The 20,663-nt window shown below is 39.2% G+C and overlaps 2 protein-coding genes across 4 annotated transcripts in view; both read right to left on the bottom strand.

Moving 5' to 3' along the window:
* The window catches only part of GRM1 (glutamate metabotropic receptor 1), a 276,789-nt gene that overhangs the window by 199,152 nt on the left and 56,974 nt on the right, over nucleotides 1–20,663 (bottom strand). The window lies entirely within an intron of this gene.
* On the bottom strand, nucleotides 10,714–11,215 carry LOC118705703 (40S ribosomal protein S15; the record flags this gene model as incomplete). The annotated part of the gene is made up of 1 exon (XM_036414739.2): nucleotides 10,714–11,215. A coding segment is annotated over one exon (450 nt), but the record flags the coding sequence as incomplete, so codon positions are not given.

Genomic DNA, 20,663 nt, shown 5'->3' with positions numbered 1-20,663 from the left:
GAATCATGATGAATAAATTTGCTCTCACAGTGCATTTTGAAAACTACTGGAAATATTCAACCACAAACAATATAAGAAATGTCTTCTTTTTTTTACCCTAATCCCTTGTAATAAAATATAAATATATTTCCTCTTCATTTCAGTAAAGACTGCACTGGGTTGAGTTTTTTGGGGGGATGGGGAATGGGGGACGGGGACGTGGGAAGAATTTCTAGAAACCACAACTTAGCTTTCTCTTCAAGAGAAACAAATTTATACTTTAACATTTTGGGGCAATCTTTTAATGTGTTCGTTACTCCCACTTAAAGTGTAGAAAATGTGATGGCTCTCCTGACTCCGTGCACACACCTGCAGTCAGCATTATGGGTCTGTCTGGTCAGTCAGAGATGAGTGAGTCACCACTGGCCTTAGAGGCATGCAGGAGAATTCATGTGCAAGGTCAGTGAAGGAACTACCTCACACAGGGCAATCACAGAGAATGAATCATTTTACCAGCATTCTCCCATCCTACTTATAATCATCCCAGTTTGAATAGTTTTAACATCTAAGAGGAAGAAGGAAAATTTCCAAAAAGTGATTGACATCTTTGTGCAATATAGTAATTGAAGCCAAATAACCGTTGTCCCATCACATTTTCAGGGATGCCTTATAGCTGAGTGAACAAGAGGATGACCCTCGGGGCAATCAACCTAGTTTGTGTTCTGGATCCTGGATAAGAAGATAAATAAGATAGCCTTTAAGTGTTTTATTTAAGCTTTGATTTCCTCTTGTGTAAAATGTAGATTATAATGTACATATAAAAGACTTATTATTATTAAATCATATGTGTTAATGATTGCAAAGTTCCCAGAACATAGAAAAAAATCAGAGAATGTGGCCTATTTTTACTGTCCCTGTCCACTATTTCTGCCTATGTGACATTGAATTTCAATCAAAAATGGGAAAGTAGCCCTGGCCACTGTAGCTTAGTGTACAGAGTGTCAGCCTGCAGACTGAAGGGTCCTGGGTTCTATTCCAGTCAAGGACACATAACTAGGTTGCAGGCTCCATCTCCAGCCCTGGTCCAGGCGAGTACAGGAGGCCACCAATAGATGTGTCTCTCTCATATCAAGGTTTCTCTCTCTGTCTCTCCCCTTCCCTTCCACTCTCTCTAAAAATCAGTGGAAAAAATATCCTCAGTGAGGATTAACAAAAAACAAATAAATAATGAGAAGGTAGTATCTACCAAAAAGTTCAGAAAATGTACTCCAACACACACATACACACACACACACACACACACACACACACACACACACACAATCTGTATATATCTTTTAATGATAATACTCAATGTTGGCAAGAGTATATTGAAATGAGCACTCTTATATAATACTAATCTATAATAATAAAAGTATAATATGCTAATTAACCAGACAGCCCAACAACCTTCTGGATGTCCTTCTGGGTGACCTTCCGGACAAAGCCACAGCTTTGAATTTCATGTGTTGGGCCTCTAGTGGTAGTATAAAATGTTCTCATCATTTAAGTGGAAAAATTTTAATACTAATGTTTTATTTTACATTAAAATAAATTAAATTTTCTTAGAAATTTAGTTTCAAAAAATAATTTCATTGTCCACGAAGTTCCATTTACAAGGATCTTCATCATAGCACATTATTGGGAAATATAACAGAAACAAACAAACAAACAAACAAAAACAACAGTGTTCTACAAAAAGAGATTGAGTAAATGTTGTTATGTATTTATATAAAGAATACATGCAAACATTTTCATGAATGATGCTAAATTGTATTCAATACCATATAAAATATTTATAACATATTGTCAAATATGAAATGATTAAAAACAGAACATAAAACATAAAGCTAATTTAATGCACATTTATATATTTACATATATAGAAGCACTTTAAGTTGAGGTCAAGATCGTTGGCTAATTCAAGTCTCTTCCCTTTGAGTAAAAGGCTCGAAGTAGTGTGAATAATGCCTAAATATCATTCAGCCATTTTTCTAATAAGGAATAAAGAAGAATTTAACCCGATTTTGTGTCTTGGTATCTTGAACATTGTCTCGTTGAAGTTCAAAAAACATCGAAGTATAATGTGGCCCAGGAAGGGTAAGCAACGTAAATGTTGTTAGATTCTAAAGCAGTATTAACATGTGAAATTTTATGGAGATCTTATGTTTGAATTATCGTCTTTTAACTTCATTACAACCTTGTTGCATCATTTTGTCATAATTATCTGCATTTACAAATGAAATTAAGGATCTTGCCCAAAAATTGTCAGCGCTGGAATTTGAACTCAGATGTGTCTGACCCTAAAACCCATGCCCCTTAATCACTTACCTCTCACATATATACATTGTTTCAGATTCTAGTGGTGTCCTACACATCATTCATTTCCCATGTTCCCTTACTAAAAAAATACCCAATTTTGATTGAGCTGACTGTCCACAGCCAAAACCCTTACCTTCCCAGACACCCTTGCAGCTAGAGATGCAAAAGTGACACAAATCCAGTTGATAAAAGTTAAATAGAAGTTGCCAGGTGAGGCTTCTAGGGAAATTTTGGAAAGGTCAGATGACAGAAATGCCTTTTAGACATTTTGCCCCTTTTTTCTTTACACCAGTACATGTACCTGAGCCTGGTGGTTCAACAGCCATGTTGTTACACAATGAGGGTCAAATATGAGGATGAAGATACATGATGGCTGAAGGCACAGAAGACAGAACAGCCCAGATACCTAGTGGCATCACCGTTCTGCGTTCTGAACCTACACTGCCCTCCCCTGGATGTCTCGCTGGATGAGAAAGGTGAATCCCTACCTGCTAAGCCACCATTATTAGAATGGTTTTCCACTCTTTTCAGATGAACACATCTTTTATCCTCTTTAAGATATTTTACCATGAAAATTCCATGATGAGATCCAAAAGTCTTGACTGTCTAACTAGCTATGACCTTGAGCGGTTTATCATTCTCCCTTCTTTGCTCATGCTCAAGATATAGGGTTTATATATTTAGTGTTTAAGTCTCTCTATAGCATGAGCATTTGGTGATTCTAGAACAATATGAATCAGCATTCTTTCATAATCTAGAGCTCCGTGTCAAAACATATTTTATATTCTCAGCACTCAGAGTAAGCATCTGCTTAGCGATATCCTTTTCAACAGCTTTTTTCCTTCCCCAATCCGATTCTTTTACAAGTGTACTGCCATAGTGGAGGAGAAAGCATTTGTTGTATAACCATTTAAAATGTATCTTGCCTGCAGGGTTATTTTTGCCAATACTAACTTTTAGGGATACAGCCACTAAAACACTGTCCTGCAGAAACAGGCAACATAAACCAAGGCCACTTACAGAGCACGCTCATTAGGAGCACCTGGAGCAATGGAAAGACATACTGTCCAGCATCATTGGTCTGACATTCGGCAGGAGCCAGCTGTTCCCTCCCCGCCCCAAGAGCTGCTTTTAGACACCTTTTGCTCAGTGGAATTACCCCAACACTGACACTGAGCTTTTGCTCTCCTCCTTTTGAACCTCACTTTTTACATTTTTTTTTTATATATCATCAGTAAAACAGTCCATTTAACCAAGTCAAACTAGATTTTATTCTGGGTCAAAAGGAAATTAGTCTATGGAAAAAACATTTTGTCTTTAATTCAAAGGACATGAGACCCTCTGGCAGTAAGTGCAGTGAATTAAAAACCCTTGGGTTTGGACCTGCCTCAGTCTATGACCATGTTCAAGTTCTTGGACTACTCTTGGGTTCCAGTTTCCTTATGTGTAAAGTGAAGGGGTTTGCACTGCATAATACATGAGGTCTCTTACCACGGGGCTGGAAGGCTAGCCCTGGTTTACTGCATCAAGGTGAGAATGGCTGATTCCATAGCGTTTTGCATCACAAAGCCTTAGTGTGACCTGTATTTCACCTTAATTCAGGCTATGCTGAGTTTTCTAATGGCTTTGCCAATACTCTTGGAGTAACACCATTTGTTTTTAGTAGAAGCAGCATTGCAAAATGGCGAGAAGCAGATCTGCTGGAATCAGAGAGCCTGGACTGGCTCAAATCCTGACTACCATATTAGTTAGTTGTGGGGCTTTGGTAAGTCAGTTAACCTCACTGTATTTTGATACATCTGTAAGATGGAAATGATAACAGCAACCACCTCAATGAGCTGTTGTAAGAATTAAATGATTTCATACATATATAAATATTAGCATATTATCAGTACTATATGAGAGTTTATTACTATTTATTCAACCGATATTTATTGAGCTCTATATGCCTGGAACCAGATGAGGCTCTTCACATCCATGTTCCCTTCTGGTCCTAAAAAATCTACACATGCCCTTTCTCATGTGATCAAAAGGACAGGTTGCATATGTTCCCACACAACCAATAAGGAAACTCAGACCTCATAGTTGAAGTCCAGAGCTCACACTCCTATTGACATGTGGTGGGGGTTCAGGCAGGTGGATATGATGCTATTAACAATGCTGGTGAAGGTCTCTCTAGTCCAAGATGCCTACTTTACCAATGCCTAAAATTCTGACACTAGCAAGACATAACTTTTCCCTTTCTACTGCAAATAAAAATGCTCTTGGGGGAGGTAACCCATTAAAGCCCTGACATCCTAATATTTTTTTGTTTAGTAGATCTTTCTGAAAGCAGTGAGCAGCTGTGGAGAATCTGCAAAGCCAAGCAGCACACAGAAGGCAGAGTTTGTGAATTCCACAATGTACTGGGCTCTGGGTACTTTGCCATGCTCATCCTTGGAACTTTACAACATCTTCTAATAGCAAATAATTCCTTGCATTTATTGTTTAAAATCTCACAGTATATTTTGACAAGTGGACCACTGAAAGGAAATTGGATGAGCATTTAATGAGACTATAAATGAAGATGGTACAATTAATGATAATGCTAGGATTAAAATATATGTATATGAAATATAAAGAGAGAATTCCCATAGAACCTGAGTGGAAATTATCCACTGTAAATTTCCCTCATCTCTATGTGGTATCTGTTTCCTCATCACTATTATTATTATAATACAATTTAATTAGTTGCTAAAAAATAAGAATGTATGATGGGCCAGGTTCCCATTTTGGTATTAAGTCATAATTTGTTTTCACCAATAAAAACATTATTTCTGAGAAGCCCAATATTGGGAATCAAACATTTCAGATAAACTTGGGCTATAACATTGCAGGATTAGAGTTCCTCTGCACTTCCTTCCTATTCCAAGAGCTTTAAATTGATGAACCACAGAGGCACTGTTGATTAAGCTCTTCCAATGACACCTTGCCAAACTCTCTGACTGCCAAGTCACAGCCCTCCAATATCTCTGATTCATTACAGAGAAAAGAGAGCAGAAATTATAAAAATTAAAATGAGCAGCTCCTTAGATGCCAATTTCCCCACTATCACAAGAAAACATCTATCTATCCTCTTTGATAAAAGAGAAACATGCAAATTGACCGTACCTTCGCTACACCCACAAGCCACGCCCATCAGGGAAATCAAAGCTGATTTCCCTGCCACAAAGCCATGTGAGTATGCAAATTAATCAAACCAAGATGGCGGCTAATTTGCATATCCAGGCCAGAGTGAAGACTGAAGATGGCATAGAAAGAAGCCAAGCACTGCAGAAGGGAGCGAAGCTTTGGAGGACAAGCAAGTGAGGCAGCAGAGAAGGAAGGGAAGCAGGCGGCAGCAGACAAGGGAGGGAAGCAGGTGGGGCAGCGGAGACCGCAGTAGAAGGCCCTTATGCAGGAATCTTCCTGCAAGGGGCCTCTAATATATATATATATGAGCCTAAGCAACCATTACGACTGGTCGAACTGTCGCTATGATGTGCACTGACCACCAGGTGGAAGATGCTCAATGCAAGAGCTGCCCTCTGATGGTCAGTGCATTCCCACAACCTCCCGCAGTCCCTCCCTGCACCAGTCATCCAAATCTCAAATTTGTGCACCAGGCCTCTAGTAGAAAGATAAGTATTGCATCTTATGAATGAATGTGATTTCTTTGTCAGACAACATCTTCCAGCAGACATGTGCCTGGCAGAGCTAAGCCCTTGGGAGCAAACATATGAGTGGAAGAGAATCTATGCATTAGATAAACTCAAGTTTCTGGAAGAGTCTAACATGCAAAAGAATGATCATAAATGGTACTGGCCTGAAGGCCAGAGAAGGCAGTGTCTACACCGAGTTGGGAAGGAGAAAAAAGGCTTCCCAAAGAGATACTAATGACTGACATTTCTCTTCTGATAATTGCCTTTAGTTTAACCACTAGAAATGTCTAGCTTGGGAATAATGCCTATGCTCTCAGTGATCTCTTTGTTCTGGAGAAAGAAAAAAAAAGTTTCTGACATGTGTGACTTTAGCCTTAGGGTTCTGTGCTCTAGCCAAATCATGATTCTGAGCTGATAACCCAAAGTTCCCCAGAAAGGTAGAAAACTCCACCCACTCAGAAAATCAAGCTGGGTCCTTCCCATTATAGAAGACTCTGCAATATGAAGACCCTCCTTGATTGGTTGCCTCCTCCACTGACTACACAGGACAGTCCTGGGCTAAGTGGAGTTTAAGACTTTTAACAGTATACAGCTGTCATCAAGCATGATCTTCTGTCTCAAACAGGCATGGAGTGGCCTAACTTAACTAAGAACTGGTTTTGAAGCTCAGTTCAAGGTGAAGCAGAGGTCACATGCTTATCACCTCAACCAAGTTACTCTGTGCAGCCTCTCAATGAACTATGGAAATGCCTCTAGGGAAGGTCCTGGCTTTGTCCTGCCCAAGATCTCTTCTCAGTAGGCTTCACATGGAACAGATGCTGGTGACGTTTCATACAATAATCGAAGCTGATTTCCCTGCCACACACCCATACATGCATATAAGGGCTTTCTTTGTCGCATTTAATGACACAACTACACTTCAAGAAGCCAAACATCCTGGAGATAAGTATGTTAATTTGAAATCAGTCAATATTTCTGGAGGCTGCTTCTCATGCAATGCAAACTCCAGGAACACAGGGAATGTGATCATCTGGTTTTCTTCCTGTACTACACACATACTGTCATTTGGTTCAGTGTTAATAGATGACAAAAGGAAAATTCCATTAAAAATACCCAAATATTTAACCTGCAAAAAGAAAACAAAAAGTCTTCCACTTCAAGTCTGTCATTCTCAGGGTGGTATAAATATTTTACATTTGCTTGGAAACATCAGGGAACAAATACTACACATCAGAATTTATTCTCAAAATTCAATAAGTTTATGTGGCCACAATGAAAGACTCTGAATATGCAAGGGAGTTGGGCTATATAATATCTAAGGTTTCTCATAGCTTTAACATTCTGTTGATTCTGTAATGGAAATACAGGGCATGAGCATAGATTGGGTTATAAGTGATGGAATGAACAGAGTATAAATGAAGACTCTAAGAAGTTACCTCTGAAAACACCAAATAATTCCATTATTAATGTCACGTATTAAATTAAGTTTTCATATTACCCAGACACTGTGCTAAATATGAAGTATTAATATTCATAAAATTTTTCCCAAAGTTTTTCTTGCATAGGGAATTTATAATGCACAAAACAATTCTATGTACATGATCTTGCTTAATACTGAAAACAATTCAGCTATTAAGGATTAAGAGTATGGATGGGCCCTCTCACCCACCTTAGCACAGTAGCAAACACCAGCCATGGACTGAACAGCACCTGCATCCACCAGGCCTCCTGAGATGGGATTTTTGGTTCTCATGCTGACCTTCCCCTCATTTAGCTACCAGTTTGGACTCTCTTTTGTGACTTATAAACCAGGACTAATTATGTACTATGATTATGCCACTCGTTAGGCCATCCCTGTAAGTTTCAGTTACATAAGAGCCCCTCTGGCCAGTCCGGTGTGGCTCAGTGGTTGAGGTCAACCTAAGAATCTGGAAGTCATAGCTCCTTTCATGGTCAGGGTACATGCCTAGATTTCAGACTTGATCCCCAGTGTGGGGTATGCAGGAGGCGGCCTATCAATGATTCTCTCTCATCACTGATGTTTCTATCTCACTCTCACTCTCCTTTCCTCTCTATAATCAATTTAAAAAAAAAAAACACATTTTTTAAAAAGAGCCCCTAGGTTAGTCTTGGCCTTCAGTATAGCCCATTGCTCTCCTACCATTTCTTTTCATGGAAATAAGAAACAATAGATTCTCGTTCAGTAACATAATGTGAAATATCACTATGCTTCTGAAATGAAAACTAATGTTCACTCTTGCGCCAATGAAAATTCCACACGAAGCTAATGAAGCTTTTAGCTTCAGGAAAGCTCATTTACATGGCTCCTTCCAAGGCTCTGGGAGGGACCCTAGTAGTGTACTTATTAGCATAACATTTTATTAAATTCCCAAGTGCATTATGATTCTTTTCTTTTTTTAAAATAAGGCCTTCCAAATCAGACCCAACAACTTTTAAATCTCCTACTCTTGAGAGTGGCTTAGGCAACTGGACTACACACTATAGCATTAGTGTGATACCTAAAAACAGGTTGATAAGAGCAAATTTAAAAGCAGTTTCTTCAGAGAGAGAGCAAAGCTTTTTTCAGTAATAAAGTTTAGCAGAGCTTCCCAAATTAAGAAGTAAAATTAGGATTTTTAATAACCAAACACATAGGGGACTCTATCTCCACTCCAGTAATGATTAAAAATTAAAGTGATATTATACAACTAATGGGAGACTTAGAGGAATACTCAGGGATTTTTAACACTCTTCTATAATAGATAAGTATGAGATAAGGTAATTTCAGAGAATATTGTGATGCCATTTAAGTCATTTTAAAAAATAAACTCAGCTTCAATTTGATCCAATAAAACTGATAAGAAAAATGTCAAGGTTAAACCACATGCACATGTTAGATAATATGTTTATATTTGTGTACAAACACTCGTGTGCCAAAAAGATATAGAAAAGCAATATATATCCAAAAAGTTAGTGTATATAGCTCTTAGTGATGAGCTATAATTCTTGCCTTTATATTTCCCTTTATTTTAGATATTTTTTATAGTGAATGTAAACCATGCTTACAATAAAAAACAAACACTCATTGTCAAGAATGTCTTTTATGTCAAGTGGTGCTTCAAATACAATTATATCTGCATTCAATTCAGGCTCCATTAAATTGAATTTGGTTTCCCCAATTTGGGTCACCTTTGAATCCCTCTGCTATGAGAAGCCTTCCTACGGATCTACACAAAAATAACAGGAGCAACTTTTTTTAAATAAACATTATTTTTTTTCTCATTTCTGGCTATAAAGTAACTAGAAGTGGATAGGAATTTATCTCTTCTTCAGAATTAAAAAATATAAAATTAAAAACAAATCTGATGAGAAAACAATCTGAACTTGGAGAGGCTATGACAAGTACTCTCAGTAGCTGAATTAAATCATGAGTTAACTTTCACATAATGTTTTGATTTCCATTATAACATTTAAAAAATTTTCAGAATAGCCTGCTTCCTTCAAGAACCAGGTGCTAAAATGAAAGTAATTTACTGCTAATCAAGAGTCTGAATAAGTGAATCAGAAAAAAAACTGGAAACATAAGCAAGTATGATAAGCAATCATATAAATAGAAATTCAAAATGGATAAATGGGGGGGACGGCAGAATAAAACAGCCTAATTGCTTGTAGAAACTACTAAATGTGATAAAAAAAAATAAATGTATCGCCTTCACCTCAGATATATTTAAAATATAGACTGAAACTTTTTATTTTTAATTCAATCTTACCTAATAAAAGAAAAACATGCAAATTAACCATCACTCTGCTACACCAACTGCCAATCAGAGTGAGTATGCAAATTAACCCAACAAAGATGGGGCTTAATTTGCATACTCAGGCGCAGAGCCCTGTGAAGCCTGCTGTGAGGGAAAAGGGGCCTCGGAGGGAGCTACTGGAATGGTGCCCCAGACAGAAGGGAGGACTTGCTGGCTCCAGGCAGCTCAGGAACAGGGATATGCAGGCTCCTGGGCAGCTGGGGTGGGGAGCGGAGACTTTCTGGCTCCTGGGCAGCTGGCAGTGAAGCCAGGGACCTATTCTTGCATGAATATCATGCAACAGGCCTCTAGTCTAATAATAAAATGGTGACAGCAAGAAAGAAAATACAATAGTGAAAAGAGAGAAGAGAAGGATAGATGAGAAGAGAGGGAAAGAAAGGAAGAAGAAAGGAGTTGGATGAGGAAAGAAAGAAAGGGAAGGAGGGAGGGAGGACTACAGGAAGAAAGGGAGGAAAGCAGGAAGGTGGAAGGGAGGGAGGGAGGAAGGAAAGAAGAAATGGAGGGAGGGAGGAAAAATTATCCCCATGGCCTAATACTAGCTATACCACAATACTTTTTTTTGTAAATAGCCAGTAAGTAGAGAAAATAAAATCACATATAATAACTGAATTAAGATACAGAAAACATTGTGTGTGCATATTTAATTGCCTCAAGTGACAAATATCAGTTAAAATAAAGTTAACTGTTTCAGGGATGAGAGTGATAAAGCTGTATTTTTATAACCCTTTCTTTCTTATAGAAGATGATAACAATAGCTAGTCTAATTTTAGGATTTGTTAAGTGAAAATTACCAAAGGCAAGTTACAGAAGAAATATAAAAACTAGTGTGGAGCATTCTTAAAGCTCAAATGCCAACATTAAAGCACTTTTTTTTTTTTTTTTTTTTTTTTTTTTTTTTTTTTTTGAGGTAAGTCCGCTTTTTATTAACTACTTGAGAGGGATGAAGCGGGAGGAGTGGGTGGCTCCAATGCCAGGCCTGCCGTGCTTCACGGGCTTGTAGGTGATGGAGAACTCACCCAGGTAGTGGCCAATCATCTCAGGCTTGATTTCCACCTGATTGAAGGTCTTGCCATTGTAGACGCCCACCATGCTGCCCACCATCTCTGGCAGGATGATCATGTCCCGCAGGTGTGTCTTCACCACCTCTGGCTTCTCCATGGGCGGGGCCTCCTTTTTGGCCTTGCGCAGGCGCTTCAGAAGCGAATGCTGCTTCCTCCGCAGGCCCCGGTTTAGCCGCCGCCGCTGCCGGGCACTGTACAGCTGCATCAACTGCTCATATGACATGTCAAGCAGTTGATCCAGATCCACGCCGCGGTAGGTGAACTTGCGGAAGGTCCGCTTCTTCTTCTGCTCCACTTCCGCCTTTCCCTCCGCGAGTGGTCATGACACCCACAAGGACCGCGCACCCACATCCAGCGGCTCCGGAAGACTGGGGAACGTGTCTTAGAGGCACGGCCTGGCCCCGGCCTCCAAGGAGCAGCCAGAGCCAGGATCTAAAGCACTTTTTTTATCACTTAAATGATGTCATTATATTATATTTTTAATATAACTTTGCTCACATCAATAATAGTTTTACCTTTTAGTTTAAATAATGAACTGGATTCTTAGATTTTTTCTTATATCAAGAAATCTAAGCAATTTTTCTCTCCCTAGAGTTCTGTGGTCATTAATGCAAGCTGAAGAAGTGCATCTGACTAGACTCTCTAAATTATAAATGACCAGTGATGATTTGTTTAAAAGATAAGCAGGTATTTAAGGTTAAGGAGGACCAAAAATGCTCTCAGTTTCACCACTATTCATGAATATTTTCATTTAACTGTTAAGGTGTGTTGTGGTATGTAGGGTTTTTTTCCAGAAATTTTTATTATAATGTGGCCAATCCTTATGCCACAAAAATAGACAGAAATGGATATAGCTGATATTTAGATCATGGAAATAATTGTAGCCAGCAAGTGATATATTGATACATATATACACATTTATTAATGCACTATAGTGAACACTGTCTCCAAGTAGATGAAAAAAATAATAATATAATCTGGAATATTAAATATTCAGTGTATTTAGAGTCTATCTCTTCCAAAATCAATGCAAATATTTAATATATTCTTAAAACCTACAATGAAAAAAATATTTTTTATATATATATATATATATATATATATATATATATATATATATATATGTAGTCTTGACCCAAATTAAAAAACAATGAAACTTAGAATTTTAAATTATGCTATAAAGTCTCCAGTGTACATTTAAATCAGTTTGTTTGTTTGTTTGTTCATTTTAAATATAGCTTTGGGGAGCATAGTGTTTATTAAAATCACTTACTAGCTTAAATTCCTGGGACATTTGTTTTTTAATCTGTAAAATAGGAAAGTGATATTTAATTTCTATGTTTATGAAGATAAATAAAAATGCTTGCAAAGCATGTGACATGGAACCTGACACTTAACATGTTGAAACAGTTATTTAAAGCTTAAACTAAAAGAAAAATGATTAGTTTTTTAAAACAAACTATGCTGATTCCTTGGGGGAAATTTTTTTGTTAATACTAAAAACTGAGTTTTTCTGCTTTATGATGGATATCTGAATAATATATCAATCTTTCCTACATCCAATGATGCCACTAAAATAACACAAGATATTTTAAAAATCAGAATGATTCCATGGTAGCACTAGAAACCTGGGAAGGGTGCCAGCTGCAGACCAGAACATTTGGGGGAATTTCTAGAAGGTACAGGCAGATGGGATCAGATTGATGGTACAACCAAAGAGAGCTGGACCCATAGCACTGAAAAGGCATAAGAGGAGGCTGCTAACGGAGTGAATATTCCTCTTGGAATCCAAGAAGAACATCAAGATCAAAGACAGCAGGGACTGGAAGCACAATTGTGTAGTGGAATAGCAAGCTGCAAAATTGCTACCCCGCTTATTGTATTATGAAAACCTCAGGAAGAGCTCCCTAAATAAAATGGAAGATCTGCCATCGGAAACATACAGAAGTTATTGGGGCAAAAGAAGGAGAATCACTTGGTGCTACAGGCCTGCCAGTCCAAAATTCCCCAACTGCTTTCCCCTGACAACCTGGTCACCCACAAATGCCCTCCCTTGAATATTCCCTCTTTATTAGATAGGGTTTTATCTTTAACATATTGGTCAGCCATAACTGGTTTGACTAGGTGGATGGAGCAATGGCCTGCAGACTCAAGGGTCCCAGGTTCGATTCTGATCAAGGGCATGTACCTTGGTTGCAGGCACATACCCAGTGGTAAGTGTGCAAGAGGCAGCTGATCAATGTTTCTCTCTCATAGATATTTCTAGCTCTCTATCCCTTTCCCTCCCTTTCTGTAAAAAAATCAATAAGATATATTTAAACAAACAACAACAACAACAAAAAAGATTCCTCCATATCTACCTGGCTGGTATAGCTCAGTAGTTGAGACTGCAGGCTGCTGGTGCTGGCAGGGGATCGCTGGCAGGGATGCGGCGCCCTCACAGGCTGAGACCCCAGCTCAGGCTGCCAGCGCTGGCAGGGGATCAGCCGTGGGGAGTGAATTTGTTGTTTCTTATAAAAGTGGTCAGGAGGGCCTCTGGGCAGCATTCAGCCAGGCTGCTTACTCTTCAGGGTGTCAGCGGCAGCCCTCCCTGAGACTGGGGGACTCCAGCGAGCTGAGAGGACTGGCACCGCCATATTGTGGCTATGGGCACTGCCATTTTTGTCATGGAGTGACAGTTAATTTGCATATAACTCATTTATTAGATAGGATAATTTTATTTTAATACATATGCCAGGTTGTTTTTCAATTTCTGGTAGAAAAACAATTTTCCACCAACATACAAGAATACCAGATTCAAACTTCATTATTTAGAGACACTTTTGCCCTTACACAATCATTATAGTTAAAACTTAAAACAATGTTCCTAACAGCATAACTGTTCTTTTTTTTCTTTTTTTTTTAACATATTTTATTGATTTTTCACAGAGAGGAAGAGAGAGGGACAGAGAGTTAGAAACATTGATGAGAGAGAAACATCAACTGCCTCTCACACACTCCCTACTGGGTATGTGCCACAACCAAGGTACATGCCCCTGACCGAAATCGAACTGAAATCAAAAACACTTTAGTCCACAGGCCAACACTCTATCCATTGAGCCAAACTGGCTTTGGCAACAAAGCTATTCTTATTAAAAAAGATCTTCTTTTCCAAATTCTGAGGCAGTAAAATTAATCAGCAGAGTCTGCATCAGTTCACGGTGTAAGTTTACATCCTCTACCTCTATCCTTTCAGTTCCAACATGTTGACAACATGTAATAATTCTTTAAGAGGAGTTCATACATATAGTTCCAAAATTTTACTAAGGTAGCTAAGATTTGGGTGGAGTACATAGCTTAAGTTTTGAGACTTATAGCAAGAAATCATGCTCAATAGAAAGCATTTCTCAGTGCAGAGAATTCAGAACTAACAGCTCAAACACCTGCCCCAGACCAGCTCTTTCCCATTTTTATGAGAAACTAGAGGCTTGTTGCACAAGATTTATGCATGAGGGAGAAGGGCTCTTTCAGCCCAGCCTGTTCCCTCTCACAGTCTGGGGTTCTCACAGTCCAGGACCCCTTGCTCCTTACTGCCCACCTGCAGCAGAGATGGGAGAGGCTCCCACGACCACGATTGGGCTCACCAGCCATGAGCCCTGCTTCTGGCTGAGCAGTGCCTGTGGGAACACACTGACCACCAGGGGGTAGCTCCTGCATTGAGTGTCTGCCCCCTGGGGTTCAGTGAGTGTCATAGTAACCGGTCATTCCACCATTGGGTCAATTTGCATATTACACTTCTATTATACAGGACTAGAGGCCTAGTGCATGCACTGGGGCAGGGGGAAGGGTGGTCCCTCAGCCTGGCCTGCACCCTCTTACAGTCCAGGACACCTCAAAAGATGTCCACCTGCCAGCTTAGGCCAACTCCCCAGGAGATCGGACCCAAGCTTGTAGTCAGACATCCCTCTGGCAGCTCAGGATCCTTCAGAGGATGTCCACCTGCTGGTTTAGGTCCACACCCCAGGGGATTGGGCCTAAGCTGGCAGTAAGACATCCCCTGGCAGCCCGGGAGCCCTCAAGAGATGTCCAACTAATGGCTTAGGCCAACAGCCTTAGTACTGCTGAGGAAGCAGGAGAGGCTCCTGCCACCACCATTGCATTTGCAGCCATGGGCCTGGCTTGTGGCTGAGTAAAGCTCCCCCTGTGGGAGCACACTGACCACTAGAGAGAAGCTCCTGCATTGAGCATCTGCCCCTGATTGTTAGTGCGTGTCATAGCTACTGGTTGTTTCCCATTGTTCCACCGTTAGGGTCAATTTGCATATTGTCCTTTTATTATATAAGATGGCTACAAGTTAATGGTTTGCTGTCATATTTCTCACAATAAACCTGAAAAAAAAATGAATCACATATTTTTATTTTCATAAGACCTTACTCTGAAAAGTGTCATTTGTTTTTATAAGGTTTATTGCAAAAACATAGCAAAAAAAAATCTATGTTCTAGACATCCAAACAAGGTTACCACTTCCCCTTTGAGTGTGACTAAAAAACTTCAAAGAATGATTTTCTGTGTTTCACAGAGTTAAGAGAGAGAAGGAAATTAACTTATCTTCATTTGAGTTCTTTCCTTCCATGTTTTCTTTTTTTAAAGAGTGCATATGATTTCCTCTGGAGGGTTTGAATGAACAACACAAATGCACATTGTACAATAGTTAGCGTTAAGATAAGGCACTATCTTTTCTTGCATTGAGTCAGATTCAAGGGCTCAGAAGTTAAATATAGTTTAGTCACTGTCACAAGTGTGATATGGCAAGGTTTTAAGCTCCACGAGAGAATCATTAAACATTAATAGAAGTCTAGCCACCCAAAATATTCTATTTAATATAATATGTATGTGTTGAATATCTGACAAGGTTTGGGCACCTATAGAAGTCTGTGCCCTCAAGAAGTTTCAATTTGGGTTAGAACACAAAAGTCTCACTTAAAACAGAGCCTGAGCAAATCAAAGGAATAAAAGTTTTAGACTTCATGCTTTTGCCCCTATCTTGCAATTGGATTTTATTTGATGTTTTTGTCAAAAAGAAAGATGGATCTCAAAGACCTATGGAGATGAAATAAGAATATCATCAAATAATAGTTTGCCTTTACCTTATTAAAGTTTCATCCTCTCTATTATTTCCAAAGCCAGCTAGATGGATGAAAATCAAACTAGTGTGTTTAAATGCCTGAGGCTGAAGCCAGTTCACCTATAAATCATCTGAAGGTGACCTTCTATGAAGAAAATGAGGAGAAGCAACAAAAAGGGCCACCAATTCAGGAGAGAATGAAATTGGCTCAGTTTTGCAGTTGCATAAAACCCAAGAGGGTGTCTCTAATTCCAAACAGCAGACAGTTTAAGAACCAGTGCATGTCCCTGAGTGAGTGATCTGAATGCAAACATACAAAAGAAAAGCGTAAGACTCTTCCCACTTCCGATGCATAGAAAAGTGACAAATGACTCCTGGGAAGATGTCCTTCAAAAAGAAATCTTTGTCAGGTGGAGGGATTTCTATTCTGTCCGAAAGAAAAAGAATTCATGTTCTGAAACAGAAAAATTCAAAGGCTTTGTCATTTCCAAAAAGAAATCTTCAAGGTCCTAATAACAGTACATACCCCAATAAAGAACTCACTAGCTCTGCTTCTCTGAAAAGCAGGTGGGGTGGCAACTAAAAAGCCTTTCCTGGAGGTATCCCTTTCTAAAATGCTAAATGGATTCTCTGTCCCTTATACTCATGTTGTTATCCCTCTCTTTTGTGTTAGATGATTACATTAAAGTCAGTGTTTTTCCAGGATGGAAATTAAATATAGATTGAGGTGAGAAGGGTACACGTTTGCATTCCCCACTATACAGGAGTCATTATCACAGAACTCACCAGATCGCCTCATGTGTATAAGCTGATGTTGCACAGGCAGAATCAGGCAGTTTGGTTGGATTACTCAGAACAGCCTACATGGAAGGCTGTTAGCAAGTGGCACATTAGGCTGACACTCACATCTTACAAACCCTTATCAAGTTTCCTGTGTCATATTGTGCCTGGCGCATAATAGTATGGCATGTAGTCCCTGAATCTGAGGAGCTTACAGTGTAGTTATAATCATAAAATGTATATATGAAAGTAGAATGAAAGTGTGTTGGACACTTAACTACCAAGAAGTGTGCTAAGTGCTTCTCTGCATCAACCCATTCAGCACCCCCAAATGTAAGGGAGCCTTGTGGTTCTCTCCATTGCTTCCTTTTTTCCCTCACCTGAGGCATAATGATATTTTTCTCATTGATTTTTTAAGAGAAAGTGGAAGGGAGGGAAAGAAATATCGATGAGAAAGACACATATTGATTGTGTCCCCCTGACAGGGGAGGTGAAGAAAGGTGGAATTGAATCTGCAAGGGAGGTATGTGCCCTTGACCAGGAATTGAACCTGTGACCCTTCATTATGAGAGCCGATGCTCTAACCATTGAGAAAAACTGGCCAGGCCTTCATTGCCTTCTCTTTTTTTTTTAAATATATATATTTTATTGATTTTTTACAAAGAGGAAGGGAGAGAAATAGAGAGTTGAAACATCGGTGAGAGAGAGTCATCGATCAGCTGCCTCTTGCACACCCCTTATTGGGGATATGCCTGTAACCAAGGTACATGTCCTTGACTGGAATCGAACCCGGGATCCTTCAGTCCCCAAGCTGACGCTCTATCCATTGAGTCAAACCGGTTTCGGCCTTCATTGCCTTCTTATAGCAGTTAGAATAAAATCCAAACTCTTTATCACAGCTAACAGCCTTAGATGATTTGATCCCTCCTCCTCAGCAATATCACCTCTACCAGTATGACCACAGCCCTGCTAACCATGACCCGGCCATAATGGCCTTCCTTCTGTTCTTCTAGTAAACCAACCTGTCTTGAACCACAGGGACCACACACTTTCAAGTCCACCTGGAGAGCTCCTCATTAGGTCTTTACAGGGTTGGTTCTACACACCAATCAGGTCTCAGGTAAAGTATTAACTTCATCAGAGCAACCTTCCATCACCACCCTATCTCATGTAAATCCTTCCTACAATCATTACTTCATCATCTGTTTTAATTTTTAGAATCATTTAACATTTGCTTTACATGTTTTGAGCTCAAGTCAAAGTGGCTCTAAAGCCCATGTTTTATTCTTTATTTCTAAATATCTAATTTGGCATAGTCAAATATTGAAATGAAGCAGCATGAGTAAACAAAAAACAAATGGCATAAGTAACAAGCATTTATAGAAAAATAACTCCAGACTGGCTTTGTCGATGATAGCTTTCAAAAAGAAGGTGGGCTTGAACTGAGCCTTGGACAATGGGTCATCTCATGATTGGCAGAGAGAAGTAACTAGGTAACACAAAGGGGAAGCACATGTCATCTTTGGGATTTGGGGGAGGACATTCTCGTAGAAGATGATGGACGTACTCTGAGTTTTGAATATTACCCACATTTAACACCCATATTTTAGTATGAAAATTGCTATTTATCATATAACTTCACCGACTCTCAATTACCACATTTGTAAAGTCTGCCTTATCTATTTCACAATATTAATGCAATTAACGAAAGCATTCATTATATGAAGAATAGTCATAATATAATATCAATAGTCATAGTATAATGTAATATAATACATAATATAATTATAATGCATACTAATATATATTCATATACATAAATATATGTATAAATATATTTGAAAGCACTTGAAAAATGTAAAGCTCTCTGAAAGTCAGGGAACTGTAGCATAAAATGAAGAAAGCAAATTAAATAGCAGAAAACGTAATTAATGCCAGCCAATATATTGATAAGTAAACAATTACATAAGTAAGACATCTTATGATTCTGAACCAGTAATTATAAAATCAAGGAGAAAACTTATAAGAAGGCATATGTGTGTAAAATAGTCACTCAGATAACCAAGTCCTGATTTCTTGATTTGGAAATGAGGTTCTTAGGTAAGAGGGTTGGAAAACAGGCCTCACTGGTTGCACGGATATACTTTATCCATTTTCCCAAATCCTACCTGTCAAATGTGTAAACATCTATTGTTTTGTAAGACAAATGAAATTGAGAGGTGATTAAAGGGAACAAAATCAACAATCACTGAAGGGGGCTCCGTGAGTTCCCGGGGTGCTCAGAATTTTGGACAATTTCAGTTCCATTTCAAAGTTGAAGGGTGAAGGCTCCAGCAAGAAGGTCCACCTTAGGCAATAGAAGGCAAAGGTGCAGCTGTCTGCTAAAAGCCTGTGAGTGGTCTCAGCCTAGTTGAGTCCTGGGGCTCTTTTACAGCACCCAGAAGCATTGTAGGTAAGTGAATATTAAAGCAAGATAAAAACTATGTACAAACTGACAACAAGAAATGTGTTTAAGCTAGGATGCTACTAAATTTTGCTTGAATAGTTATATTACTTTACTATAGTTCTATTATTTTTGTCTCAGAAGAATAATACTATTCAAAATAAACTAGAGGCCTGATGAACAAAATTTGTGAAGAGGAGGTCCCCTCAGCCCAGCCTGCACCCTCTCCAACCTTGGACTCCTTGGGGGATGTCTGACTGCCAGTTTAGGCAGTCAGACATCCCTCTCACAATCTAGGACCACTGGCTCCTAACTGCTCACCTGCCTGATTGCACCTAACTGGCCCCCTACAGGCCTGGTCACCCCCAACTGCCCCTCCCGCTGGCCTGGTCACCCTTTAGTGCCCCCACATCGGCCTGGTTGACCCTTACTTCTTCCCTCCCCCGCTGGTCTAGTCATCCCCAACTGCCCTCTTGTGGGCCTGGTAGCCCCATGCAGCTTGCTGCTCAGTTGTTTGGTCATTCCTCACTAACCCCCTGCCAGCCTGGTCACCCCAGACAGCCTGTTCAGTCATTTGTTCAGTTGTTTCAGATGTGATAGTTGCTTAGCCTTTTATATAGAGAGATATATGCAGAAAATACATTTTAAGAATGTGCTGAGGCTTTTTAATTCTAAAAGAGGAGGAATAGAAGGAACTATAGAATGTCATCCTCCTGGTGACAGGGACAAGACACTGTTGGAATGGCAGCAAAGGAAAAATTACAAATTCAATGAATCCAAGTAAAGGCACCTAGCAAGCACTAGTAGACAAAGGACCTAGTAGAGGAGTTAGTTTTTATATGTTAAGTAATAACCCCACAAGGATTGTTAGAATTTTTTAAAATACATTTTTGTTGGTTTTTAAAGATAGAGGAAGGAAAGGGAGTAAAGAGATGGAAACATCAATGAGAGAGAAACATCAAATAGCTGTCTCCTGAATGATCCCTACTGGGGATAGAGCCCACAACTTGAGCATGTGCCCTAACAGGGAATCGAAACCATGACCTTTTGGTTCATGGGTAGATGCTCAATCACTGAGCCTCACTGGCTGGCCAAGGATGACTAGATTTAAGTGAGTTGAAAGTTACAGATGATAAAAGTGACTTAGTGAGGTAATAAACTAGAAGAGTTTATTGAGTGTCAATAAGAAAGTCAATGACTAAAGGTCTGCAGGCTCTGCCTAAATATAAAATACTTCTAATTTTGAGGGTCACAGCCCTATGACAGCTCAATGGTTAAAAAAATAAAAAAATCCAGATGAGAACTAAATTGAAAAATCTTTTCCTTTATCCTATAGTATCTCACAAGGGACACTACTGTTCAAGGAGGATAATTTTTACGTAACTGAAATAAGGGCAGACTAAGAATAAGCTCCCTGAAGGGCATGGCTTGTGTGAG

Source organism: Pipistrellus kuhlii, unplaced genomic scaffold (assembly GCF_014108245.1).
Source record: "Pipistrellus kuhlii isolate mPipKuh1 unplaced genomic scaffold, mPipKuh1.p scaffold_m20_p_5, whole genome shotgun sequence".
NCBI lineage: Eukaryota > Metazoa > Chordata > Mammalia > Chiroptera > Vespertilionidae > Pipistrellus > Pipistrellus kuhlii.
This window is presented reverse-complemented; position numbering and strand designations above follow the sequence as displayed.